Source organism: Leptosomus discolor, chromosome Z, assembly GCF_034619465.1.
Source record: "Leptosomus discolor isolate bLepDis1 chromosome Z, bLepDis1.hap2, whole genome shotgun sequence".
Lineage (NCBI taxonomy): Eukaryota > Metazoa > Chordata > Aves > Leptosomiformes > Leptosomidae > Leptosomus > Leptosomus discolor.
Genome location: NC_141419.1, coordinates 33,104,407 through 33,130,294, shown reverse-complemented (window position 1 = coordinate 33,130,294; position 25,888 = coordinate 33,104,407). Strand labels below are relative to the sequence as shown.

Genomic DNA, 25,888 nt, shown 5'->3' with positions numbered 1-25,888 from the left:
CCAACAAATCAAAAATAAGGAAGCTAGGGAACTCCCAGAATTAAACATGCCAGATTTTGAAAACTTTTCTTATACAGTTATTATCAATCAAATCTATTATGGGAAATAATGTTTTGGATAATTTATGTCAGAGCAAGGAAGTCTGCTTTGATATAGAAAAGTTGAGAACGTGACTCCTTTGAAAGCACTTGTTAGGCTAGTGTGAAATGCTGTTTTCCATTTTGACTCATTTAGTGTACTCTAGTCAGTGTGTACTCTAATTCCAGGAAGAATTATAAATGAGTGTTAACTGGGAGATATTTTGTTAGATTGAAGCAAATTATTGTCAGACATACATAATTTTGCAGATTTTAATTGCTTCACCTCACCTAAAGTAAATTATTACACTCCTTTCATCAAAACTGAAGAAAAGTGTAAAGTTTTCTGTTCCTCTGCAGTATTTTTGAGTCACAACCACTAACTTCACAGCAGTGTTATAAGATTACTTGTCTGACTGGTGTCGTGCTGTTTGATTTTTGTTCAAGATGGTTACACTGAATTATTTATATTTTCTGGTTTTTAAGCTGTTATTTAATCAAATAAAATACAGGGAGAAAACATGTTCCAGAGGAATACCAAGAGAAGTGAAATACATTGCAATGAGCAAAGGAAGAGATCAGAGTTGAAGCGATTGAGCGTTAAAATTCAGAAGGTCAAGTGATGAATTGCAAAAGGTGTTACAAACTCTCTTTCCTAAGCTGTTCACTGTGTTCATATATTCTTTGGCTGGTTAGGCTTTGTCTGAATGTGTAATTATACTGTTGAGTAGGATTCAGTTGGATTGATGAGTGAGAACACAAGAGTTCAGTACAAACCACTATCTCACTAATTCAGTGTTTCCTGATGTTAATTTCAGTTTAAATCTGGGAAGGAATAACCTGTGTTGAAATTGAGAGGAATTTTGATGTTTTGCTCAGCCCTGGGTTATTTAAACTTCAGAATCACAACTTAGCTGATTTAGTGTAACTTTAAAAAAGTAAAAAAGGCCTGACTTGTTTTGAGGGAACAAGATCTGATCTAGAAAATCTGTCAAAGGTAATTTTAATTGTCATTTTAGCATGCAATGTCCAAGCAACCACCTCATGTTTGGACATTTTCTTATTTCAAATTGATGCATCATTTAATGAGATAAATTATAGAGGTGTTGAAGATACATAGGGAGGCGTGAGTTTTCTCCTGGAAATACTTGATTCTTTAATATTTTGCCATATAGGAAATGTCCTAGTCAAAGTCCAGAGACATGGAGTTTGCTCTTCAAACATGCCACCAGAATCAGAGGTACTCATCAGTTTTTTGAGACTGATACAGTGTGACTGAATTCCTTTTTGATTAACTTGAAGGTGGAATGACAGTCAAAATTCAAATAATTTGTGTTGGGAAGATTGACAAAGTAAAATAAGATCATTCAGTTGTGAGAATTAAGCAATAAAAAACTTTCAATACCATGGTAATAAATACTAACGAGAGGAGAAGAGATGAAAAGCAACATTTCAGGGAATGAGGCACAAAAAACCAACAAAAGACTATAGATTTTTTAGAAGTGCATTAAATACCACCTCTTAAGCTTTTGAAGATTAACTCAAACGTTTTTATTGATACAGCTCATTTGTCTGTACCTGGCTTTAAACATACTAGCATACTATAGAATCATACAAAATTTCTCTATTATACAGCTTAAGTACGTTTTAGTTTTTAGCTTTGCAAATACATTTTTCGGCAGAGTAACTTCGTAATGACACTTTTGTCACTTTGAAACACATTTCTTTTTCATTGCCATACACTTTGAAGTTCCTTTAAAATAGTTTTCTAGAAGCAGAACAGATTATAGATTAGGAATATAGCATAATTTTTCACAAAACTAAATTTGCCTTTGCCAGTGATTCTAAAAATAGTTTTTATGTGATAATGCTGTATAAACACTGAAGAAAAAGTTTGGGAAATTTGGCAGCAAAAACGGGTGTTAGCAGCTTGCATCTGTTATGGTCTACTAGGAAACACTTCTTTTTCTGGATCTGCAGACCTAAAACAGTTAAGACCCCCCAAAATATTCTTCCAGAATTATTAACAAAATTTTCTACATATTACCCAATGCTTGCAACTCAACAGTGGAATTACAAAGATGTCACTGAGGGGAAAGCTGGAAACAATGTTGTGTATTTCTTCTCTCAAACAGCTAGAGGCTAAGGATTACAGAGAAATATTTTTATTCTGTAACATAAATGAGTAAAACATGGCTAATGTTTCAGTCAATAGCTTTCTGATTTGTTTTGTGGGGTTTTTTTTTAAAGAAAAAAGATGAATTTGCAAATGCAATTTTGTCCACTTTTTTTCCCCTGACATTTTTAAAAGCACAGAGTTGAAAAATTGCAAAACAAACAGCTTTCGTGCCTAAGAATGCAGTTTTCTTTCTTAGGCAAAAACCCTAGCCACAATCTATCAAATATGTATTTGGACAGCATGGTCACTTTATTTTTGTTGTTTTACAAATTAGTGGAGGTACAACATCATGAATGTAGCATTTTTTTAAGGTGAGGATTTTAAAACTAGGTCTTCACTTCGTGCTGGAATTGGCCTAGGACAAAATCAATTACTCAGGATTAGCCTATGAGCCACTTTGAAGGTTTTCTGCTTTTAAGGTGCAATCTGTATTTCTTCCTCCTCCCTTTCCTGCTGTATGTACAAAGGAGAGGTTGTCAGCTACATACTATGTAGGACTGCAGAGTTGAGAAGAAATATATCTATGGCTGGCTTTCAGGAATTAGTATCTCGTACCTTTTGGCATATATGTATCTTTTGATGTATCTGAAATGCTGGTACACCAGCACACGCTGTGTGAGAAGCAAACAGGATGAACTGGAAGCATTGGTCAGTTCCCAGAGCTATGATGTCATTGGTATTAGTGAGAAGTGGTGGAATGAGTCCCATGCCTGGAGTGCTGGGATGCAGGGCTACAGGCTGTTCAAGAGAGATAAGCAGGGCAGGCGAGGTGGAGGGGTTGCACTGTACGTAAAGGAGAGGTTTGACTGCACAGCCCTTACAGTCAGCGGTGATGTAGTTGACAGCCTCTGGGTGAGGATTAAGGGAATGGAAGACAGAACAGATGTCGTTGTGGGTGTCTACTACCAATTGCTCAGCCAGCATGTTACTGCTGATGAGTTATTCTGTAGGCAATTAGGATAAATTTCTGTCCTTATGGGTGGTTTCAACTTCCCAGACATCAGATGGGAATTTCTTACTGCTGTGATGAGCAGGTCTTGGAAATTCTTAAACTTTGTAGGAGAGAACTTCTTGTCACAGGTACTCAATGAGCTCACTAGGAAAGATGCCCCCCCTAGGCTTATTGTTTGTGAATAGAGAAGGACTGGTGTGGGATGTGATGGTAGGTGGATGTCTTGGCCACAGTGATCATTAAGTGGTTAAGTTTAAATTTTTTGGTGTAATGAGGAGAAAGGTCAGCAGAGTTGTTACCCTGGATTTCAAGGGAGCAAACTTTAAGCGGCTGAGTGAGCTAGCTAGCAGTGTGCCCTGGGAATCTGCTTTTGGGGGCTCGGGGATCCATGAGAGCTGATCAGTTTTTAAGAACCACCTTTTTGAACCCAGGAGCAGGCAATTCCACTGTGCTGACAGTCGAGCAATCAGGGCAGAAGACCAGCTTGGCTGAACAGGAACTCCTTGTGGAGCTCAAGAGGAAGAAGAAATTGTGCGATCTCTGGAAGCAAGGTCAGGCTTCACAGGAAGATCACAGAGCTGTGGTTCGCATGTGTAGGGAGAAAACACAAAAGGCCAATGTAGAGTTGAACCAGTGTTGGGCCAGATAACAAAAAAATCTTCTTTGAGTATGTTAATAGCTAGAGAAAGTCTAAGGAAAATACTGGACCAATAGTTGATAAAGAAAAGGCAGAGGGATTTAATGCTTTACTTTTTTTTTGCCTCAGTCTTTAATTTGTACTGATAGACCTTGGACTGCCCCTCCTCTGAGTTGGAGGACGTGTAGGAGCACTGACTTTGCATTTGTGAGCATAAGTGACCAGTTGTATCAGTTGAACCTTTAGAAGTTGCTGGGGCCTGATGGGATTCATCCTGGAGTACTGAAGGAGCTAGCGGATGTTATGACAGGACCCCTCTCAATCGTCTTGTGAAAGGTCTTGGGAGTTTGGGGAGGTCCCCACTGACTGGAAGCTGGCCAGCATTAGTCTAGTTTAACAAAAGGGCATGAGGGAAGACCCAGGGAAGTACAGACATGTTAGTCTAACCTTAGTACCTGGCAAAATCATGGAGAAGATTATACTGGGTGCTACTGAAAGGCATTTGAAGGGACAGTCAGCATGGGAAATCCTCTGTAACTAATCTAATATCCTTCTACGACATAGTCACCCACCTAGTGGAGGAAGGGAAGGTGGGGGCTATAGTTTTTCTAGATTTTAGTAAGGCTTTTGATACTGTCCCTCACAGCATCCTTCTGGACAATTTGTCCAGCTGGGGGATGAGCAGGTTCACAGTGTGCTGGGTGAAGAACTGGCTGAAGGGCAGAGCTCAAAGGGTTGTAGTGAATGGGGCTACATCTGGCTGGCGACCAGTCACCAGCGGTGTTCTTCAAGGGTTCAAGGGCCAGTTCTGTTCAATGTATTTGTCAATGATCTGGATGTGGGAGTTGAAGGCACCATCAGCAAGTTTGAGACAACACCAAACTGGGAGGTGCTGCTGACTCTTTTGAGGAACAAGAGGCCTCTCAGAGGGATCTGGATAGACGGGAGCATCGGGCAGTGATGAATGGGATGAAACTCAACATGTCGAAATGCCGGATTCTGCACCTGGGATGGAGTAACTCTGGACACAAGTATAGATGGGAGAGGAGTGGCTGGAGAGCAGCCCTGCAGAAAGGGATCTGGGGGTGCTGGTGGACATTAAGCTCAACAGGAGTCAGCAGTGTGCCCTGGCGGCCAGGAGGGCAAACCGCATCCTGGGGTGCATCAAACTCAGCATAAGCAGCCAGTCAAGAGGGGTGATTATCCCACTGTATTCAGCGCTGGTGCGGCCTCACCTCGAGTACTGCGTGCAGTGCTGGGGCGCCCAGTTGAAGAAGGACGGGAAGGTCCTTGAATGTGTCCAGAGGAGGCCACAAAGCTGGTGGTAGGGCTGGAAGGCATGTCCTGTGAGGAGCGGCTGAGGACTCTGGGCTTGTCTAGTTTGGAGAAAGGGGAGGCTGAGGGGTAACTGCATTGCTCTCTACAGCTTCATGAGGAGGGGAAGTGGAGAGGGAGGTGTGAGCTCTTCTCCCTGGGATGCAGTGACAGGACATGTGGGAAAGACTTAAAGCTGCCTCAGGGGAGGTTTAGACTGGACATAGGAACCATTTCTTTGCTGAGGAACAGACTTCCTGGAGAGGTGGTTGATGCCCTGTGCCTCTCAGCATTTAAGAGGCATTTGGACAGTGCCCTTAATAATAGGCTTTAAGTATTGGTCAGCCCTGAAGTGGTCAGGCAGTTAGACTAGAGGATTGTTGTATGTCCCTTGCAACTGAAATAGTTTATTCTATTCTGTTCTACCTTCCTTAGGCAGAAAAGTAAAGCTGTAGGTGTGCTGTACATATAGTGGTGAGAACTAGCATTGCAATTTTGATTATTTGTCTTTGAAGAAAAGTCTTAGTTTTCTATGCCCCTTCTTTATAAATCATCATACCCTCACATGCCTACCTGTTCTCCTGTTCTCTTCTCTCAAAATGTGAAACAGTTGAATAGTATAATTGTTGTGATCATTACCTGCATGCCAACATATACAACTGCTTTGCCTGCATGCAAACTCTCTTAAGCTATTTTTTATGCCTGGAGCATACATTTATATCATATTAATTGTAAATGTGTTTGCACAGAAACTTCAGATCTCTGTACTTCAGGGTATTTTTGGTTGTAGAGCTTTGTATTAGTCTGGACACAAGTAATGCTAAGTGAAAGGCAGAAAAAGTAGGCACATTCGTGTAAACTCACAGTGTAAATAATTGTTCAGCCTTAGCAATACCCTTCTATAGTTTTAAGCTTATATCATATTAATACTTCAAGGTTTTTCTTCAATTAGGATGGCATACTTCATTGTATTTTTCCATTTGCTAATGAATAGTATTATAAAATATGTTTGAAGACTTTTTTTTTTCCTTTCTAAGTTCCACTCTCCAGCTGCTAAAATAACTGTGAAATGTAGACTAGCATTTATGATCTTCTATACAGCTGCTCTGAACAACATCAGAAGACTGTCAGGTCGATGATAAAAGCAAAATTGATTCTGTTTTCCAGTATATTAAATATGAAGAAAGAAATATTGCAATTAATATTGAAATACTTTTGTAAGTAGTTTCCTGATGACCTAGGTTAAACTATACTGCAGTCTGCCTGCAGGTTTCAAAGGACAGTAAACTTAATGGGTATGGTTCCTCCAAGTGCGAAATGCTGTTGTAACAGATAAATAATGAGGATGTGCAAAAAAACTCCTTTGAATTACTGTCTTGTTCCTAGATACTAGTTAATATTATTTCAAATATAAACCCTGTGTTCATTGTGAACAGTAACTGAATTACACTACTGTCATGGCAGTGTGCACTACTCTCCTATCTCAGTTTCTTATTTTTAAATATTTCGTATAATCTTCGGTAAAGAAAAGTTCTGTGTTACTTGGCTTTTGCTGGAGAGTGCTGATGCAGTCCAGGAGCTGTTCTAGCCATTCAGAAATCCATTCGCTTTTCTGAATGGAACTACTTATGGCTATCTTTCTAATTGTCATTTAAGAAGTCTACATTTATGATGACTAGTCATAATGACGATTGATGAGTGCGCTAGCAGAGTTTGTTCTTTGGTACTGAATTTTCATGGAAGTTCTACTAGGCGGCATTTCAGACACAGGTTCTCAACTCTTGTCTCCTTATGCAATGGAAACTTTGTACTGACTTTAAGCAATAGACAGCAGCCTGTTTTACTGTTTTTAAGCATTCCCTGATGGGGAGACTTACCTTCTCAAGGCTGATGCAAAACCAGATTTCATGTGACACTGTTCTTTAGAAGATAAATGTTCTGGTGTTTTTCTCATTTACTGTATGTGTTCCAGAGAATGAAAAGCCTTACAAATAAAAGAAATTATATTTACTTGATCATTAATGAAGTAAAATAACCACAAAGAACTGAGAGGTGTGATGGAAAAATTTGTAGCCTTGGCTTGCAGTTCAACAAAAAAAGTTTGACACAAGTATGGCATCACAGAAATACCAGAGTAGTTTTGATAGGTCTGAAAATATTTACTCCCAGTTTGCTCTTTGCATAGCATAATGAAGTTAACAACAGAGAGCTAGATAGGTCTTTATTTGACTTTCTGTTGTGGTTTAACCCCAGGCAGCAACTAAGCATCATACAGCTGCTTGCTCACTCCTCCCTTCTCCCGGTGGGATGGAGAGGAGAATAGGGTAAAAAAAAAAAAGTAAAACTTGTGGGTTGAGTAAGAGCAGTTTAATAACTGAAATAAAATATAATAATAACAAAATATGATAATGATGAAAAGGAATATGGCAAAAAGAGAGAGAGAAGTAAAACCCAAGAAAAGACAAGTGGTGCACAGTGCAGTTGCTCACCACCTGCTGACCGATGCCCGCGCAGCGATCAGCCCCTCCTGGCCAACCCCCCCATTTATATACTGAGCAGGACGTTCTGTGCTGTGGAATATCCCTTTGGCCAGTTCGGGTCAGCTCTCCTGGCCGTGATCCCTCCCAGCTTCTCATGCAGCTCCTCGCTGGCAGAGCACTGGAAACTGAAAAACTCTTGTCTTAGGATAAGCACTACTTAGCAACGACTACAACATCAGTGTGTTATCAACATTATTCTCAGCCTAAATCCAAAGCACAGCACTGTAGCAGCTACTAGGAAGAAAATTCACTCTATCGCAGCCAAAACTAGAACACTTTCTCAAGTGTCTGTCTGGGAGTTCAGGAAAAAAATATTCTCTGTGCAAAGTCTTGACTGAGAAGGGAGAAATATATAGTTAATAATTGGGATAGAAATTACTTCAAATCCTGCAGTTGTGGGACCTGTAACAGAGAAAATCAATAAAAGAGAAAGTCCCAAATGCTGTGTTTTCTATACAAATACAAAGATGCATTAATACACAGTTACTGGGAATTTTTATTACTCTCAGATAGTGATGGTATGTACAAGACAAATTGACATTGATAGTCAAGAGTTTTTAATGTTACATTGAATGTCTTTTCTGCCCCAAATAGTCTGGTTATGTTGTTGTCCAGACAGTCTTAACTGCAGTTCAGTTGTTAAGGATCTTTCCCATTCAAGAGTTTTCTTCTGTTTCAGTGGCATGCATTTCTAAGTGTGACTTCTAGACCAGGTACTTTCTGGAAGTCATTTATTCCAATCCATTGATACCCAAGTTGTATTTTTTTAACAGTTTTTTGAGAACCACTTCCTGTTGAAAAAAAAAAATATCTGGAGTTAGAAGGTGAAATGTAGTATAGGAATAACTTTAGTTTAAAAATATTCTTTTTTTTTTTTTTTTTCTTTTCTTTCTCTCATTCCCATCTTGGCAGGAGGAAACCTAGGGGAGCAGACATAAGGGATGAGAGGCATGAACTATGAATCGTCCTAGATAGCTCCAGTAACTTTGGTATGTTTCATTAAGGATTATTGCTTGAGTGTGCAGTGCAGAATATAGCTAAATAGCTTTGTGTCATTGGGTCAAGAGAAAGGACCTTCTGCACCATCTGTCACGTGTACTGAAGTTAGAAAGCTTACAGGTGCCTGAGGATCTTTTGATGTCTGTGTATGGTGAGGCAGTCAAGAGAAGTTCTCCTTCTTCTGAAAGTCCTGGAAGGGGTGGGAAAACATAGTTTAATACAGCATTTCAGGATCTGGTGGATGATTTGCTGCCAGCCAGTATGGCTCCAGAATCTGGCGTGTGAAGTGGAGGTTTTAAATCCTTTCCCCCTCTTCTGCCATTTCAGTAAAGGTGAAAAATACTAGATAAATAAGTTGTGTGAATTTCAACAGTATGACTTTACACCAGAGGGAACTTCCAAGTTAAGGTAGCCTTTGCCTGTCCTCTGGCAGTACAGATTTCTTTCTCCTTTACAGTTAATGAATGAAGATGCGTTCTTTCCCATCTGCAGCATACAAACATTAAATGGCCTTGCACAGCATTATGAAATACTGAGGATACCTTAGTGCCCGTTCTAATCTCAAACAGTTTCTGTCAAAACATGTAGTGATTGTTCTTTTAAAGGCCAGGGGATATTTTATATGTGCTGCATAAAAAAATCTAGGTTAGGAATTCCTGGATCTGTTCAATTTACAGCTTCATGTTCTCAATTGTTTCTAGGACATGCAGATAGTATATGTGCACTGAGAATTGGTATAAGAAACGACTAAATTACAGAAAAACACCTTTTAAGTTACTTAAATTGTTGACAGCATTGTAAATACAAAAATGCAGGTTGCTCTGGAATCAGAGGATGTAGGATGTAGTAAGCTCACTGCTGTATTTCAGAAACTCAAAATTGTGTGTTCAAGGCTTACTGCTGACTTTGCGTGCCCTGACCCAGGTGCAGGACCTTTACACTTGGCCTTGTTGAACTTCATGAGGTTTGCATGGGGCCCACCTCTTCAGCCAGGTGCCTCTGGATGGCCTCCCTTCCCGCCTGTGTTGGTTGCTCCACACAGCTTGGTATCATCGACAAACTTGTGGAGGGTGCACTTGTTCCCACTGTCCATGTCACTGACAAAGATGTTAAACAGCACCAGTCCCAATAGTGACCCCTGAAGAATGCTACTCATCACCAGTCTCCCCTCAGACATAGAGACGCTGACCATGACTTTGAGTGCGACCATCCAGCCAATGCCTGATCCACTGAGTAGTCCACCCATCAAATCCATGTCTCTGCAGTTTAGAGACAAGGATATTTTGCAGGACATTGTCAAACGCCTTATACATGTCCATGTAGATGACGTTGGTTGCTTTTCCATTATCCATCATCACTATAACCCCATCATCAAAGGCCCCTAAATTTGTCAGGCACAATTTGCCCTTGATGAAGCTGTGCTGGCTGTCACCAATCACCTCCTCATTTTTCATGTGTCCTAGCATAGTTTGCAGGAGGATCTGCTCCATGATCTTGCTGTGCACAGAGACAAGACTGACTGGCCTGTAATTACCTGGATCTTCCTTTTTTCTCTTTTTAAGTATGGGGGTTATGTTTCCTCTTTTCCAGTTGGCAGGAACTTCACTGCTGTTGATTGTAAATGTAATGCTGAAAGTTCAGTCTTAGTTCTCACTTAGCCCCCTCTGTGCTTTTGCTTCAGGATTGTATCTGTCTCTTGAAATACTTGTCAGCATAAGGCTTTAAGCAAATGGGAACTCCTTATTCCTAGTGTAAGAGGTACCATTTAACCCACACTCAACTTAGTAATTTCTGCTAGCTTTTGTTTGAACCTGCCTAGCAATTTGTTGGTATTAATGGCTGAGGTGTGCCTGAAGGTAGGGCATAATGGACCCATTATCTTCCTGTCTCTTTTCGTATAGAGTGCAAGTACTGGAGCCTACCAGCTGGGAAGGTGAGCTACTGAGTGACAGAGCGAAAGAGCTTTTATAGAAATCACAACTGAATATTTAAAGCTGACATCGTACTTGCAGGAAGGATTTGCTACAACGGTCTGCCTTCTGAAAGTGAATGCCACCCCTTTGTTGTGAGACTTCTTTTAATGAAGATGGTGATGAATAGAGGCAAAAGTTGGTCAATGGGTGACCAATATGAGCAAATGATAGGCAAAAATCTATAAAATACCAGTACAAAAAAGTTACAGTTAAACCAGTTCTCTGTCAGAGGGCTTTGCTTCCTCCAAGCACCTACTTGGTGTATCCTGCAGGGTGCACAAAATATATGTGAATAGTTAGAGTCATTATTCTGCACTGTCCTGGTATTGTGTCTGTATCTGCCTAAAAGGAACTTCTGCCTTTCCTTGCTCATTCTCACTGCGTTTTTAGTAAAGGAGAAATCTATTCACAATGAAGCGTTTAACAGTGTTGTAGTAGCAAATGAATCTCATGTTAAAACTTTTAAAAAGGATAGCTCTTAGTAGAATTTTGTTATTGTTACTGCTAAAGGCCTCTGTGTGGTCACTGTTGGTAAAATGCATCATCATGGCTTGATTTCCATTGGTTCCTTAGGTGTCAGTTAATGTCTGATGCAACACATGGGAATGCATGTGTGCACACAACAAAAGAAAAAGCAGTGCTTCGCTTGTGGAATAAAGAAGCAAATCATTAGAGATTATTTGATCCATTTATGTGAGCTGTAGAGAAGGCATACTCTGCTGACAAATAGAGGACAGTTAATCTACAACTCCTAAATTCCTGTCCTGGCTTGCTGTGATCTTGGGTAACTCTTAGGCTGACATTATCAAAATAATTTAATTGTAGAGTGCATTGAATGAGAATTGAGCAATCATATCTCTTCTTAGATGTAGAATGAGCATAATAGGCAATTTTACCAAAACAGATACTGAAATCTTGTGGAGAAGAAATCCTTGTTAATAAAAATGTGTATTAGTAATGATAATATTGTCACTGAGCTTTCATTTAAAGATGCACATTGATTGAAGTTGGTCTCTGGAAGTCACATTTTGTTTGAGGAGCATTTCAATAGTTTTTATCACCTGCGAATTACTGCACTTGAATGTATGGGAAGGCTTGTCAGAATGAACAGATCAGCATAGCCGATATAACTATTCCTGTTGTTTCTAAAGTGTTTGTAATACAGCTAGGATTGCAGCCAAGTGCTTAAAGAGTCCTCTGTTGAGGGAAGTTAAGTGACGGTATACTGTAGGTGAGTACCTGAGGTGTGTGCAGTACTGGAAGTCTGTAGCTGTGCAGATGCATATGTGTATATGTGTGTATGCTTTGCCAGCATTAAGGAAAAATGGAATTCTACCTATGAGAACTAGTTCTTGTCCTAGGACCTGAGCCTCCTTGCTCTGGCTTCTACACCTTCCCCTCTTCCCTCCATCGTTTAACAGCTTGTGTAGTCTTCTAGTTTAACATAAGTTCAAGCTCTTATGCAGTATTTGAACAGCTTTTGCTGTAGTTAGAGCTCTCTTTGATCTACGTTCCCCTCTGTGGCCTCAAAACACACCAATGTTGCTACTTGTTACAGCAATATTCACCCTGAAGTACCATGAAATACCATGAACAGAAGGGATGGACTTAGGCTGTGTGACTGTGTTACATAAACTCTTGTTTTTATTTCAAAATTGCACCTAAAATGGCTTTAAGGGGCTGGTCAATCTGTGTTTAGCAAATGCATTTGCAAATACCGAAGATTAAATCTTTCATTTATGGAAAAAGAGAAATGATCCTGCATTCTGACAAAGATACGGTAACAGTATAGTGTCATGAACTCCTTATCTTGCCTTACACAGGCAACAAAATAACCAGCTTATTCTGTGACTGGTGTGCCTAAAGAAATCTGCGTAGTTTTGCCTTTATCTTTACTTCTCCTGGCCCTGCAGTTCTCACGAGGAGAGACACTGTGTTATAACTGGTTGGTAATTCTGCATGCTGCTGGCTGCTTCTCCCTGCGTCTCGGTGAAGATATTCTCTGGAACTGCCTTCTTGGTGCAGGCACTAATGTTTAACTGGATCTGTAGAATCTGTAGGGCCTTAATTGTTGTAGAGACTATCTTGAAGTTGGACCACCTGGTCAAAAGATAAAGGAGAGAGGAAGTAAATGCACTGTGATCATACAAGCTGTTTCCATAGGAAGAAAACCTGACCAAAATAATTAAGTCTTAGTGATAACATTGTGCAAGAGGCTTTGTTTAGCTGGTACTTGAAATGCATTTGTAGGTGCCACTTCAAAGGAGAGAAGCAGTCATTGGGGAAGTGCCTCTGTCCCTCTGGATAAGGATGAAATTGTCTGTAGAAGGGTAGTATTTTTTGCTTATCTACTGGGTCTAGTGTAGCTGCTTTTTTTTAAAAAGAGCTTTGAGAAGCCTGTTAGGGTTTCCAGGTGTTTCCTTCTTCAAAATCACTCCTTGTGATTTGCAATTTGCTTTTGTTTTTCTTTTCCTTTTCCACTACAGGTTTTTTTTTTTTTCTTCTCCATTTATTTTTTTTTTCCTCTCTACATTTTCTGTGGTTTACCTAACTCTTGCTGCTTCTCTCTTCTTCACTCAGCAAACCTTGCTAGGATAGTTGTGTGTTGGCTTGGCTACACTTCATGTGTCATTGCAGCACTGGTTGCTAATTGTGACAGTTCAGCAAAACAAAAAGAGCTAATGCCAGTGAGTGCTGTTCCAGAGTGGATAGAAATGCTGTTTCTGCCACTACATATAGTAGAGGCTTCCACAAGAAAGGGAAATGTGATAGCTTTCATTTCAGTTGCAGACTACGCATATACAAAAGCATGGAGCTTTGATCAGCCACTTGCTACTTTTTTTTTTTTTTTTTTTTAAGGAAGGCTTCATTCACAAGATTGTAGAATTTTCCTTCTGTTGAAAGACCATCTTTCAATTTGAGAAGGCACCCGAAGTAGTTTCCTTGTGATTAAGTGTTTTGTAACCCATCACTCCAGTTTCAACAAAGCCTGCAAGTGTAAGACTTTGTTTTCAGAAATGTAATGTGAAACTTTGACAAGGTACTATTCAGCATGGCTAACAGCTGTGTAAATCTGAAAGAAGAGTGATTTGAGGGAGAGAATGAAAAATATTTATGCTGACAGTGTTTTCTGCACCAATTAAGTGCTCAGGAAGAAGTTGACATGGTATTTATTTAAAAAAAAAAAAAAAAAGATGATTTGTGACTTGTCATGTAACGGAGCCTGAAATCTCTGTAACAGTTAATGTATTATTACAGCTTCTAAAGTTTCTATGTTTCCATCTGGATAAATATCTGCTGTTTAATCTTTCCCTGTTTTTATATAAGTGGATTTCAGTCTTCTGACCCCTGCATGGCCATTTAAGATAGTATTGGGAAGGCTTTCTCCTCAAGTTGTCTTCCGAAGGCAGAGAAGTCTATCTTCTGACTAAAAAAGTTGTCAGTATGTATTACTATAACCTGTCACTGTGCTTAACTAGGACTATTACATTTACATTTTTCAAACGCTGATAAGCCCTCTTAAGGGAAGAATGTCAATATAAGGTGAAGTACTACTTCTAGGAAGTTCTAACACTAAATGCTCAGTTTCCAGCTTAAAAGCTTTGTATGTCTGAAACCACCTCTCAGATTTGACCAGTCATCATAACACTTTTCTTCAAAATCTTTCAAATCTTACTTTATAAACTATAGGTCCTCTTTTTTGCTGCCAAGAAAAACAAACTAAATTTTGTAGCTGGAATAGGGCAGTGTTGCAGAATAATCTGGAAAAGAGATTGTTCTTGCTCTGGTTTTGTCATCCTTTTCCCTTTCCATTGATCGCATGAAGTGAACTGGGTAGTGATAGCCAGCTGCAGTATGTGTGCAAGGACTTGGAATCTTCCTCATCCTTTAAGTCACTGTGTGAGTTTGGTGCTAGCAGAGCTGGAGAAGAATGGCAAGGTAGTAGGAGAAAATTTTGCTGTGTTCGTTTATTTGGGGATTAACCAAGCTTGCATGTCCTCAGAAAGCTGACGTATTGATCATACTGTTGAGAATGTAGCAGCAGTTATGTTACTGAATATGTCAGATGGCCCCTGTCATGTTTTTGGGATGCTAGAGGGTGGTAAGTGCCCATATGTGGCTCTTTGCTAAAAAGAATCATTTTGGTATCCAGATCCTGCACAGTTGATTGCAAGACACGCTTTTTGTAAAGTATAGTTTAAGTTGTACGTGATATAATGCAGTAAGCAGCTAGTAGGCAATCCTGAAAAGAGCATACAACTTAGAAAATAATCATCCATCTGGGAGTCTGAATTTTTTTTTCACTCAGCAGGATTGATAGAACTTGGGCAAATGTTTCTGAAGAAGTCAGCCCTTTGTGTATGAATTGTATCATTCTGTCAGTCTACAGCATAGAACTGCTGTTGTCCTATGATATCATTGAGATGGTAATGCATATAACATGAGTTGTCATACATATCAATGCAGCATTTGGAAGTATCTGAGTTGATGCTGCAGGAGATGCTTGGTTTCTCAAGCTCAGCCTACCTTTGTGCTTATGTGTTACGTAGGCACGAATTCTGTAATAAGGTTGTCGCATACCCAAACCAGAAGAAGGAAGAGGTGGCTTCTGTTCCAAGTTCTATAACAACCTACTTTTTGTCACTGGCTAGAGTTGGCAGGCTAGTACCACTTTCTTCAGAGACCTCATTTTCAATACTGTGGGGATTTCATGTAACTAAAAGCCCTTGTGTTAAACTGAAAACTTGAAGAAAAAGATTGTATATTGGAGCTAGTACTACTCGTTGCCATATTAAAGAAGTCTGGATCCTGTAGGGTAAACGTGAATACTGTTTTAACATAATACAAAATCTTCCTGGGGTTCTCCACTGGAATGTTGTATTGTGTCCCTCCCTCCCCCTAATAATATAGGTTTCAATTTTATTAGCATTAGTTCTAATTCAAATTATTTCTTTTAAATTACATCTATTAGGATTTTGTTAGCATTAGGTTATCAATACATGAATGGCAGTTATTCTGCCCTCTGCATGTTTAACTTTCTCAGAGTGGAATCTTACATATTTTCTGTTCCTTGGCTCCAGTGACTAGGTAGCAGTTATGGGTACTCAGTGGGTCCACCTGGTTCTGCTTTAGCAGTCTTGAAAGGATTGAAAATGAAAAAAAAAGTTTAAAGATTTGCTGTTCCTAAACTGTAGATTGTAAACAGGCAGGAATGATTTACTTGCAAAATTCGTGTTGGGTTGTGCACAGATATGTCGTACTCTGTCTGTGCAGTTTTGTAATGGTGCTGCCATAGAACTATGGTTGCAAATTATTTACCCATATGTTTTGCTTGCATATTTAAAACATTATTTTGTGTTGAATACAGGGTTTTTTTTTGTTTCAGTGTGCAAGGATCCACCCTACAAAGTTGAAGAATCTGGGTATGCTGGTTTCATTTTACCAATTGAGGTTTACTTCAAAAACAAGGTATGGAATCACATGCTTTTCATTTAAAAAAAAAAAAAATTAAAAATGTGGAAGTTATGTTTATTTGAAGATTTACGGTTTAATTCATGAACTCAGTTAAAAATTAGGTTTAAAGCTCTTTGTCACTGCTGTTGCTCACTTCAAGGTCTCTGCAGTTTTTAGAAATGCATAATTGTATTTAGTACATAACTATGAAATTAGGATTACCTAGTAAAGAAGTTGAATGTAATTACTTAGAATTACTAGCCTTACTTAGAAGTGGACAGAATTTAAATAACGCTTAAGGAGGCCACTTCAGCTTTTAAGAAAGTAAACTGATCTTGATTAAGTTTATTTCATAAGGAACTCATTGTTCTATTTTAGTATTGCCGATCTTTTTAATTTGTTCAGTTTTTGCTCTTTCAAAACAGTCTTTTTTTTAATCCTGCATCCTCAGTCTGAAAAAACATTCTTTTAGACTGCATGTGAACATTGATTCTACTCAACCTTACCAGAGGGCACAGTTTAAAAACAAACCCGGTGCCATTCTACAAAGCTTGTGTTATTTGTGAGGTCTCAAATTCAGAGTCTTAAGTAAATGCTGCACTTATTGTGGGTCTCTTAGATAGCAAATACAGAGATTTCCTTTAACATACATAACAGGGTTTGTATTACTAATAAGTTGTTCAGATAAAAAGAATTGGATTTCAGTGGAATTAAAGAGCAAAAAGCTGGCAAGATTTAATGTACAGTACCTTAATAGCTGCAATGTTTTAGGTTACTTTTGTATGTCATGTGCCTTGGTGGAGCTGCTGTTACACTTTGCATGCACTTCTAAGGTACCTGTGTGTTTCTTTTTTGTTACTGAGATGTAGTTTAACATAATTATTTAAATCAAGTCAGTGTTACGTCTTTAGCGGTTGAGTGTTTAGTGAAAAAGTAAAACCTAAAGAAATACAGAAATGCATGGTAAAAGACCTTTGCTGGAACCCTGGTCACTTAAAAATTTGTGTTACGAGTACAACTTTGTTAGCTGTGTATTCCTTCAAGTAGATATTCCGGTGTTCCTTTGTCTTTCACAGAAAGCTCTGTCAAGGTGTGAGGTGTGGATAAATCTGTACAGGCACTTTCTAAGTTGTAGGTTTTGAATGAGTAATTCTGAAATGTTCCCTGTATCAATCTGTGAAGAGCAGGGCTTAGTCTACTCTGCTTTTGGAAAAGGAAACAGAACTGCCTCAGTGAGTTAACTGGCTTTTTGGTGTGCTTTTTAGCTCTTTCTCCATTAGGGAAGCAGCTATGATCATTCAGGAAATCAAATGAAAAGCAGTCCATTCTCCTTAACTCCTCTGTTAAGAGCTCATCCCAAAACTGGGCAGACAAAGTCAGAAGATGGTGAGTCAGTCATTGAAGCATCTCTGCAGAAAGCTTCCTGCCCGACATTTCTTTTTTTGTTTTCCACTCAGACTTTTGGCTGCCTTTGCTGACTCTGGAGACCTGGAAGTCTCAGGATGTCTCCAGCAGGAGTTGTGGCTTAGACTGAGATCAAGAGGGCAGCAGTGATTACAACTCACCTCATCCACAAAGCAGCATGTGGAATTAGGAAGTTTGCAAACATCCCTCACCCCTATTTTGGTGTCATGGAATGCGACAAGCAGCAGTTGGACTGTGAGTCAGGTAGCTTTTCACACAGCTGCAGCATCGTGCACTTCCCTGGGGTCGATACAATACAAAGGAAAAGTGGCACAAAAATTGAGCTGGCATTCCTGAGGCATATTACTGCTTTCTCCTGGCTCAGCTACCCTTCCTCCCCTAAGCCACTTCACAGGTATTCCAATACAGAAAAAGAGGAGATAGACAGAAGGAGGAAGAGGAGACAGACCATCATCACTTACTCAAGGTAGACAACTTTTCAATTTCTGGTTCAGAAGGTACCCTAACGATCAGAGAAGGCAGGGGTACAGGAAGCCACCTGGACTGTGGAGAATTAAAGGATGCCTGTTCCCAGGACTAAGGAGAAATTGGTAGAAAATCTAATATGCATTTCACCTTGATGGAAAGTACTCCAAGCTTTAAACAGTTTGGGAAATGACAAACAAACCCAGCTCCCAAATTCAACAGCAGCAGGCTATAGTGGTTAGCCATTCAAACAAAGTCGCCGGAAAAAACGCTTTTAGGTTAAAAGACTCCTACCCTGGAAAATGCAGTCCGTTTAGGATAAGGCTGATAATCTACAGTATATTCTGCCTTCACTGTCACATCATTTTGAAATAATGTCAGTGGTACTCGGAGTCCTTCATTGTGTGGTAGAAGTCAGCTTTGAAATCACTGGTTATGTTCATCTAACCACAGAATTCTTTGAAGATTCCCATTTATAAATTCTTATAACTTTGCTTTTATGGCAAAGCTGCTGGTACCAGCTGTTTGCCTGTAGCAACATCACAGTTTTCTAAGCAGCCCAGGGAGTAAATCACCTCCATTTTTTTCTGCAAGAAATCATCTGTTAATCTTTCTAACAATAAGAAATGTCTTCATCCACAGTTGCCTTTGAAAATGGTCTGTCCAGAAAATAGTTCATCTAAGGGAACTACTCTCTTCTGTCTTCAGAAACAGACTACTGCAGGCCTTTTATTTAGGGTCCACTTCTGTTGTCTCTGCTCAAAGACCTAGAGATGGGATGATGACGATATCACTTGGCTGTGTTTGAAACCTCTGCTTTAACTTTTAGAATAACTGAGATTTCTGTGCTTTCTGTTATTCACATCCCTGGAATCCTGAATCAAAACTAAACATTTTTTAATGTGAATTTTTTAAACATCTGTCACTGAACAGAGTACGCGTTTTGATTACAGGCAGGGTTGGATATATTAAGATTTTGCTATATCTCTTCCTTTTCTTTCCACATGGTTCCCTTTTTACTAAAGCTTTTCCTGAATCTGACCTTTTACTTGTGTTCTGCTTTAAGACTGACATTGATTTGATGGCTTCTGTTGCACATCAGGACCTTTGGAGAACGGCCTACTTAATAGTGCCTTAAAAGTGCATTTAACTTACATACAGCTTCTAGGAGGGGCTGTCTAAATGAATAACACAAAATGTACTTCTTATCTTTTCTCTGGTATTACAAACTGAAGTCTACTCAATGCCACTAGTGTCCTTTTTCAGCTGAGGCTTTCTCAGAGCGGTGGAGCACTGACCGTTTCTTCCAAGATACATTTGCCTCTCCTTTCTCTCTCCATATTGGTACAGGGAACATTCAGTTTCACTTTTTCACTGCAGTGTCAGAGAACTTTAATTGATGGAACACTTGAAATCTATCTGGCCACACTTGTTCAAGGCAATAAAGTTTCATTAATAAATGAGCAGACCCCATACAGAGGAGATCAAATACAGTTGGCTGCAGCAGTTTCATTCTTACCCCTTTCTGCAGCTCGTGAAGAAAACAATATTGTTTGGCTTCGGTGGAGGAATTTGCATTCAAAACTTACTGCAGTGGCTGCAGTGGCTTCAGTACTATCTAGGGCTCAGAAGTGTGATTGTGTTGGTGACTGGGTTACCTCATGTTAGCTGAATCATGATGCTTGCCTATGTGTGTGCCTGTGGCCAATGCCAAACATGACATAACACTTTCAATTAAGCCTCGTCAGGACAGCTTGAAGTTCATGAAGTTCTTGCATTTTGCCATGTATTATCATGGGCTGATAGGAACTTCTCTGATTCACTGTAGCTCAGCTGACACTTGGTAAATTCCATTGTGTGTCTGAGAACACAGAGAATGGTTAAAACTGACATGATTTTAATTTTAATTGACAGTCTTTATGTAGCCCTTGTTTTCAACTTAGTTTTGGTGCTAGATGTTTCTATCTGGTTATTTTCAACCCTCAGGAAGAACCTAAGAAAGTTCGATTTGACTATGACTTATTCCTGCACCTTGAAGGCCACCCACCTGTAAATCACCTCCGCTGTGAAAAGCTCACATTCAACAACCCGACAGAGGAATTCAGAAGAAAGCTGCTAAAGGCAGGAGGGGTGAGTCCTGCACCCGTGTCAAAAGCCATCACAATGAAGATGTTGCTGCTTATTGCTGGTGCATGATCAGTATAATAAAGATGGACCTGATAGTGAAATGAAGTGAACTGCTTTTGTGATTAGCTTCATATAAGAGCTCAGTGCTTGTTGTCTTTAAGTAGAATGGGTGAGCAAATGAGCATGTGCCTACCTTAAATACATGATTAGATATCTGTCTTCCCAACCAAGTGATTCATGTTTTCTTCTGCAAAAGCAGAACTTCGAGCTTATTCATGAAACATTGCTTGCTTGACTTTCCAGAGATGAAATACAGGACTACTGTGATGGGAGGAAGTAATAAGAAAATAAAATTTCTCTTATTTAAAGGTAAATGGTTCTATATTAAGCAGAATAAATTCAGTAGTTAGAAGGCAGAACAAGTTAGAAAATGAAAGTGTAAATAAACCTGCTTAAATTTATATAATGTGTGTTACACAATCTAAACCAGAAGATTTACCAAGACTTCTTTACATGTTGGTAGAATTAATTGATATGAAAAAGCCCAAAGGAAGTTTGCCCTTTTCAAGGGAGGAGAGAGACAAACATTTAGGTTTACAATTTGTCTATTAGTGAAAATGGTTCTGCTGCGTTTCACACAATGGCAGAATCATTCATGCTGGCAGGGGTCACGGAAGGCTCAGCCATGGGGTATGACAGGGCTGTGCAGAACTTCACTCCTCCTTTCCAGGATGCGAAATCTCACCTAACTGAAGGTGGCCCAACCTCCCTGCAACCTGGCTCCACTGCTGGGCTGTCTTCATGGGGTAAAGGCTTCTCCTGGTCTCCAGCCTGAGCCTCTCGTTTGTCAGTGGGTGCTGCTGTCTCTTGCCTTCCTGCCACACACCACTGCAAAGAACCTGACCAGTCTTCTCCATTCCCTTCCATCGGTGCCAGTCGTGCTGTTGGGTGCCCCTGAGGCCATCCCTCCTCCCAGCTGAACCAGCCCTGGTCCTGCAGCCTTTCCTCACTGGGTAGGGGCTCCAGCCGCACTGTCTCAGTGGCCTCCTCTCACCTCATACCATTTTGTTGGTGATGTTTGTGTGTTGAGGAGCCAACCTGGAGGCAGTACCCAGATAGAGTCTGACAAGCACCAAGCAGAGGGTACAGTCCCTGCTGTCCCCTGGCTCTCAGGGCTGTGACCTGCTCAGCAGACTAGGCACTGCTGGCCCTTGTTGCTGCTGAGGCATATGGGTGGCCCTTTCTCAGCTCACTGCCCTCCAGTGCCTAGGGCCGACCCACCAGAGCTGTTTCCCAGCCCTAGCCTCACGGCTGCAAATCTCTGCCTTGCTGGAACAGGGCTTGGCATTTGGCATTTGTCCTGATTGTATTTCATGAGGCTGCTGTTAAGCCATTCCTGCAGCCTGGGTCGCTCCTGGTGGCAGCCCTGCTTTTGGGTGTCAGCTGCTTCCCTTCCTCAGTTGATTGTCATCTGCAAACCTCATGAACAAGTGTGTTTTATGTCCTCCTCCAGGTCACTGATAGAGATATTAACCAAGCCTTCATATTGTGGGTTTACTAATGTAAATGCCAGTGCTTATCTTTATACTTTTGAACAGTTGTAACAAAAATGGGTAGGCCTATTTGGCACAATTAGACAACAGTAGGTTCTGGGCTGGAGGTAAGAGGGAGCTAGTGTGAGAATTTTCAGTCTGCTTAAGAGGATCTTTGAAAACAAAGCAAAAATTAGTGGGTGTAGTCTGAAAGACCTTGTTATCCTCCTGGAGAAGAGAACTGTTACAACTACAGTTGTATTGACATAGAAGCATGAGCTGTGTTTTGTGTTTGCATTTATTAGGTGCAAGAGGGTATCCATGTCTGGACAATGTATTGGCTCTTTAGTGTGTTTGCAAATAAAACATCAAGATTGTATTCTGGAAAACTTCATGAGCTACTGCTTTAATATTAATCGTATCAGGTCAGTTGTCAATGGACAAGTTTCACCTGCAAGTGTAATAAATCAAAATAATGCCAGCAGGGACTTTGTGGGGTGGTGGGCATGATTATAAAGGTAAAAATAGGAAGCATCCCTGTTACTGCTCATTTTCTGTGCCTTCTAATCTTAGGTTTCTTGAGTTAACAAAAGCAAAAATGTTGCCGAACTGTAAACAATGAAATGTGGGGTGTTTGAGTCAAATTCTTTCCCCGAACATATTGGTGTGGTCATTCTTAAAATGCTTTGCATGATTGCCTTTTGTCTTCTGGAGGCTACAAGCTGCTTGCCTTTCTCTCCCCCCCGCCCCCCCCCCCCCCTATTTTCCCAATTTCCTTCCAAGAAATGGGTTCCTTTTTTTGAAAGTATCACTGTTTCATGCTTTCCTCTATAGGCTTTCTGACCTAGGATTTTGTCTGATCGACTTGGCAGAGATGATGTAATAGCATTCTGTCTGTCTTGATACTAAAAATCTCTGTGAAGGGATTACATCTCCCAGCATTGAAAGACCTGTTACATGTTTATGAAATGCTGTACACAGGCTTTTCTTTGACTATTGTAGAAGCCCTGGAAAGCTGGCTCTTGCTTCCAAATGTACGTAGAATAGACAACTGAATGAATTAATGAAACATTAACTCACTTGTAACTTCCATGATTTAGGCTTAGAAGAGCATTTACAGGATAATGAAGTATGAGATGTGTTTTGCACTTACTTGTGAGTAAAACCAATTAATACTTCTAGTTTATGGCTGTCTTCAATAAAAAGTGAAAGGAGCAAGTCACTCAATCTCCTTGGCAGGCAACAAGTCAGGCAAAATTAATTTCATGTCCTTCAAAATTAATGAGATAACATATTAATATAAAACACTGAGTGGCAGCTTTAAGAAAAGCACTCTAAGATGGCGGGCTTTTGCTTACATGCTTTTAAATAGTGGTGTAAGTTGCTTGATTTCTGTGCACCTTGAAACTCAGGTGTGTCATTAGTTTTTCTCCAGGCAAAAGTCAGGGGATGTGTCATTCCGCGGATGAAAACTAGTAAACATGATTCTTTATTTCTCATTTGCATCATCATATATCTATTACAAATAATATGTCCTTCTGAAGGGAAAAATGCAGGCTCACCTGGCACCTGCATGCTGCCATATTCAGTATGGATTTGTGGATGTGTTTGTCTCTTGCTGCAGATTCCTTCAGTTATCGCTTCGATGGTCCTAATTCCCCTTTTCCCTCAGACATACATCTTGTGGCATTCCAAATGTGAACTGGTCGCGGATACTTGCTACAGACAATGTTCTTTTGTGTTTCAGGCTAAGAATCTTTTTTTGTTTGTTTGTTTTAAAATGAGGTGCTAGCAGCCTGCCAGCGCATTCTCATTGTTCTGCTTCACTATTTGCATGCCATCCTTCATGTGCCCAAAGGTTATCCTGCAGTTCACTGGGAGAGAATAAGAGTAATCCCGAGTAATTAAACAACTGAGAACACAACTGTCACAGCTACAGTGGCTGCTGTGGCCACTTTTGTTAAGGCAAACAGGACATTTAGGTGCCAGTCATGTAGGTTAACTCTGTGGAGTATTTCTATCTTAGCATTTTATTTGACACCACCAGAATTGAAGCATAAACGTGCAGTGAGTCATCATTAGTAGGAGGTCACCAACTTGCTCATTTCTCCTTCAATATGAGAATTACTTTTTCAGCCCTTCCAAGAAGAAGGATTTGATTTGGCCTCAGAGATTGTATTTCTGTAGTCGGGAATAGAATCATAGAATGGTTTGGGTTGGAAGGGACCTTAAAGATCATCTAGTTCCACTCCGCGCCACGCCCTTTCCCTGCCACAGACAGGGACACCTTCTACTAGACCAGGTTGCTCAAAGCCCCATCCAACCTAGCAGGAAGATAAATAGGAACCTTTGGTTCAGTCATACCAAGGCCATATGCAATTTGCAAAATTTCTATGTCAAAGTTTTCCACCTTCAGAAACATATTTTCTACACTTAACTTCCCCCCACCTGTTGACAAGATTTGGTTATGCTCAAGTCCATCTCTACCATTTACCCAATTTCAGTTGACCTTCTTATAAATGTAAAAATAAATGTTTACAGCAGAAATAATCTGTTTTCAAGAGTACACTAGGCAAATTCAGGCAAACTGTTCAGTGTAATTGTTCCATCTCTTTGCATATATAATCTAAATTTCCTGTGGAAATGAGAATTTTTTGCACCATTTACTCAGTATAGTACCTAATGATGTGAAGCTAATATGTATATAGACATGACTCGTGAATTGTAGCATATACCGTAATCCAACCTGTTGCTTGAAAACCCCAAAGACACCCTGTATACAAATGATGAATTTAGGGAATGGATTTCTCACCAAGCAAGTTGTCAGGCTGCTGCTAGTGACAGAACTATGCGCATGTAGTCTAGAGGACTCATTGGCTAGACACAGCAGAAAATTATGCATGCATAGGTACAGTAGGATTGAAGTTTTCGTGAAGTAAATACCAGTAAGCATTGATCCTTACGTGGTTATTCCTTCCTAGATTTGTCAGTTACCTTTTCTGATTAGTTTCAACCTCTAAACGTGAAAGAGCCTGAGAGAAAAGAGATGACACTGTGATTCCTGCGTATGGATATGGGAAGAGGGATGACACTGACTGGGAAATTGTAGTAATAAAAAAATAATCTTCAAATTTTGCGTAGATTTTGAATGTTGAATCACACTAAAACCGCTTATAAACAGGTCTGACTCTACTGATATATTTTGTGTTGTCTGTAGTGCTGGTTCTATTGCTTTTTTGGCTTGCATGCTTTTCAATTTCAAGAAAAGATTGAAATTTACACTTAATCTGCTTATTGAGCCAGTAGACATAAATTAATTTTGAAGATGCTGAATGACAACTACCTATCAGTTAGGTTGAATTTTGTTTCTGGAAACATAGACTTGCTCAGGCATCACTTGTTTCAATATGGTATTATGAGTAACTTAATTTTTATTCTTGCAGGAAAAAGTTGTAAAAATATTTTCAGTCCACGCTAAGACAGCAATTTAATACAGCCCTCTCCCATAGCTGCCCATATATAAACAGACATGTTAGTACTGTGTAATGCTCCCACCTTTTTGGAAAGAGACTCAAAATTAGTTGTTTAATCCAAGAGGACACAGACATTTAATGGTTGCATTTCTTTCATAAAAGGAAAAGCCCTATAGATGCCCCAATGGGCAAAAATAGTAAAATTAATAAAATTATTACAAATGTCTATGGCTATTAATGAGGTTTCAGATTTAGAGGATGCAAAGAATAGGTCGCTTTTAGAAGTAGTAATGATCCTTTTCAACAACAGAGGTGTCCTTTTCGTCTGCTTTATGTAAAAATAATTTGGAAATATGTGCAGCTCTGCTTCTAGAGCAAGGCAACTCTTTCCCTGAGGACAGTTGATCTATTAATGAGTCAAAAGAGAGAAAGAATCATTCTGAGAGGGGTACAATTTTTTTGGGAAAAAAAAAAAAGACAGGAAAAATTCGTGCCAAAACCCGCTGCATTCGGTTTGAGTTTTTTCCAAATCTTTGTGTTTTTACTGTTTAATAGTTCAGAAATGTCTTTTCAGTCACTTGAGATGCCTGCGTAATGTCTGTTCTAAAACCTACATTCCTAATCCATGTAATGAAATCATGGGGATTTCCCTCTTTTCTCTATCCTCCCTCTTTCTTTGCCATTCCTCTGTGTCAGTTGGAATAGTTGGCTTCTACCCAGAGCCAACCTTAGGTATAATGC

General features: G+C 39.8%; 1 protein-coding gene across 1 annotated transcript in view; it reads left to right on the top strand.

Moving 5' to 3' along the window:
• MLLT3 (MLLT3 super elongation complex subunit) overlaps positions 1–25,888 on the top strand; it is a 137,873-nt gene that overhangs the window by 53,307 nt on the left and 58,678 nt on the right. Inside the window, exons 3-4 of the mRNA XM_086479647.1 lie at positions 16,058–16,140; positions 20,002–20,145. Coding sequence (XP_086335773.1) covers positions 16,058–16,140; positions 20,002–20,145 — 227 coding nt within the window. The remainder of the gene's footprint in view (positions 1–16,057; positions 16,141–20,001; positions 20,146–25,888) is intronic.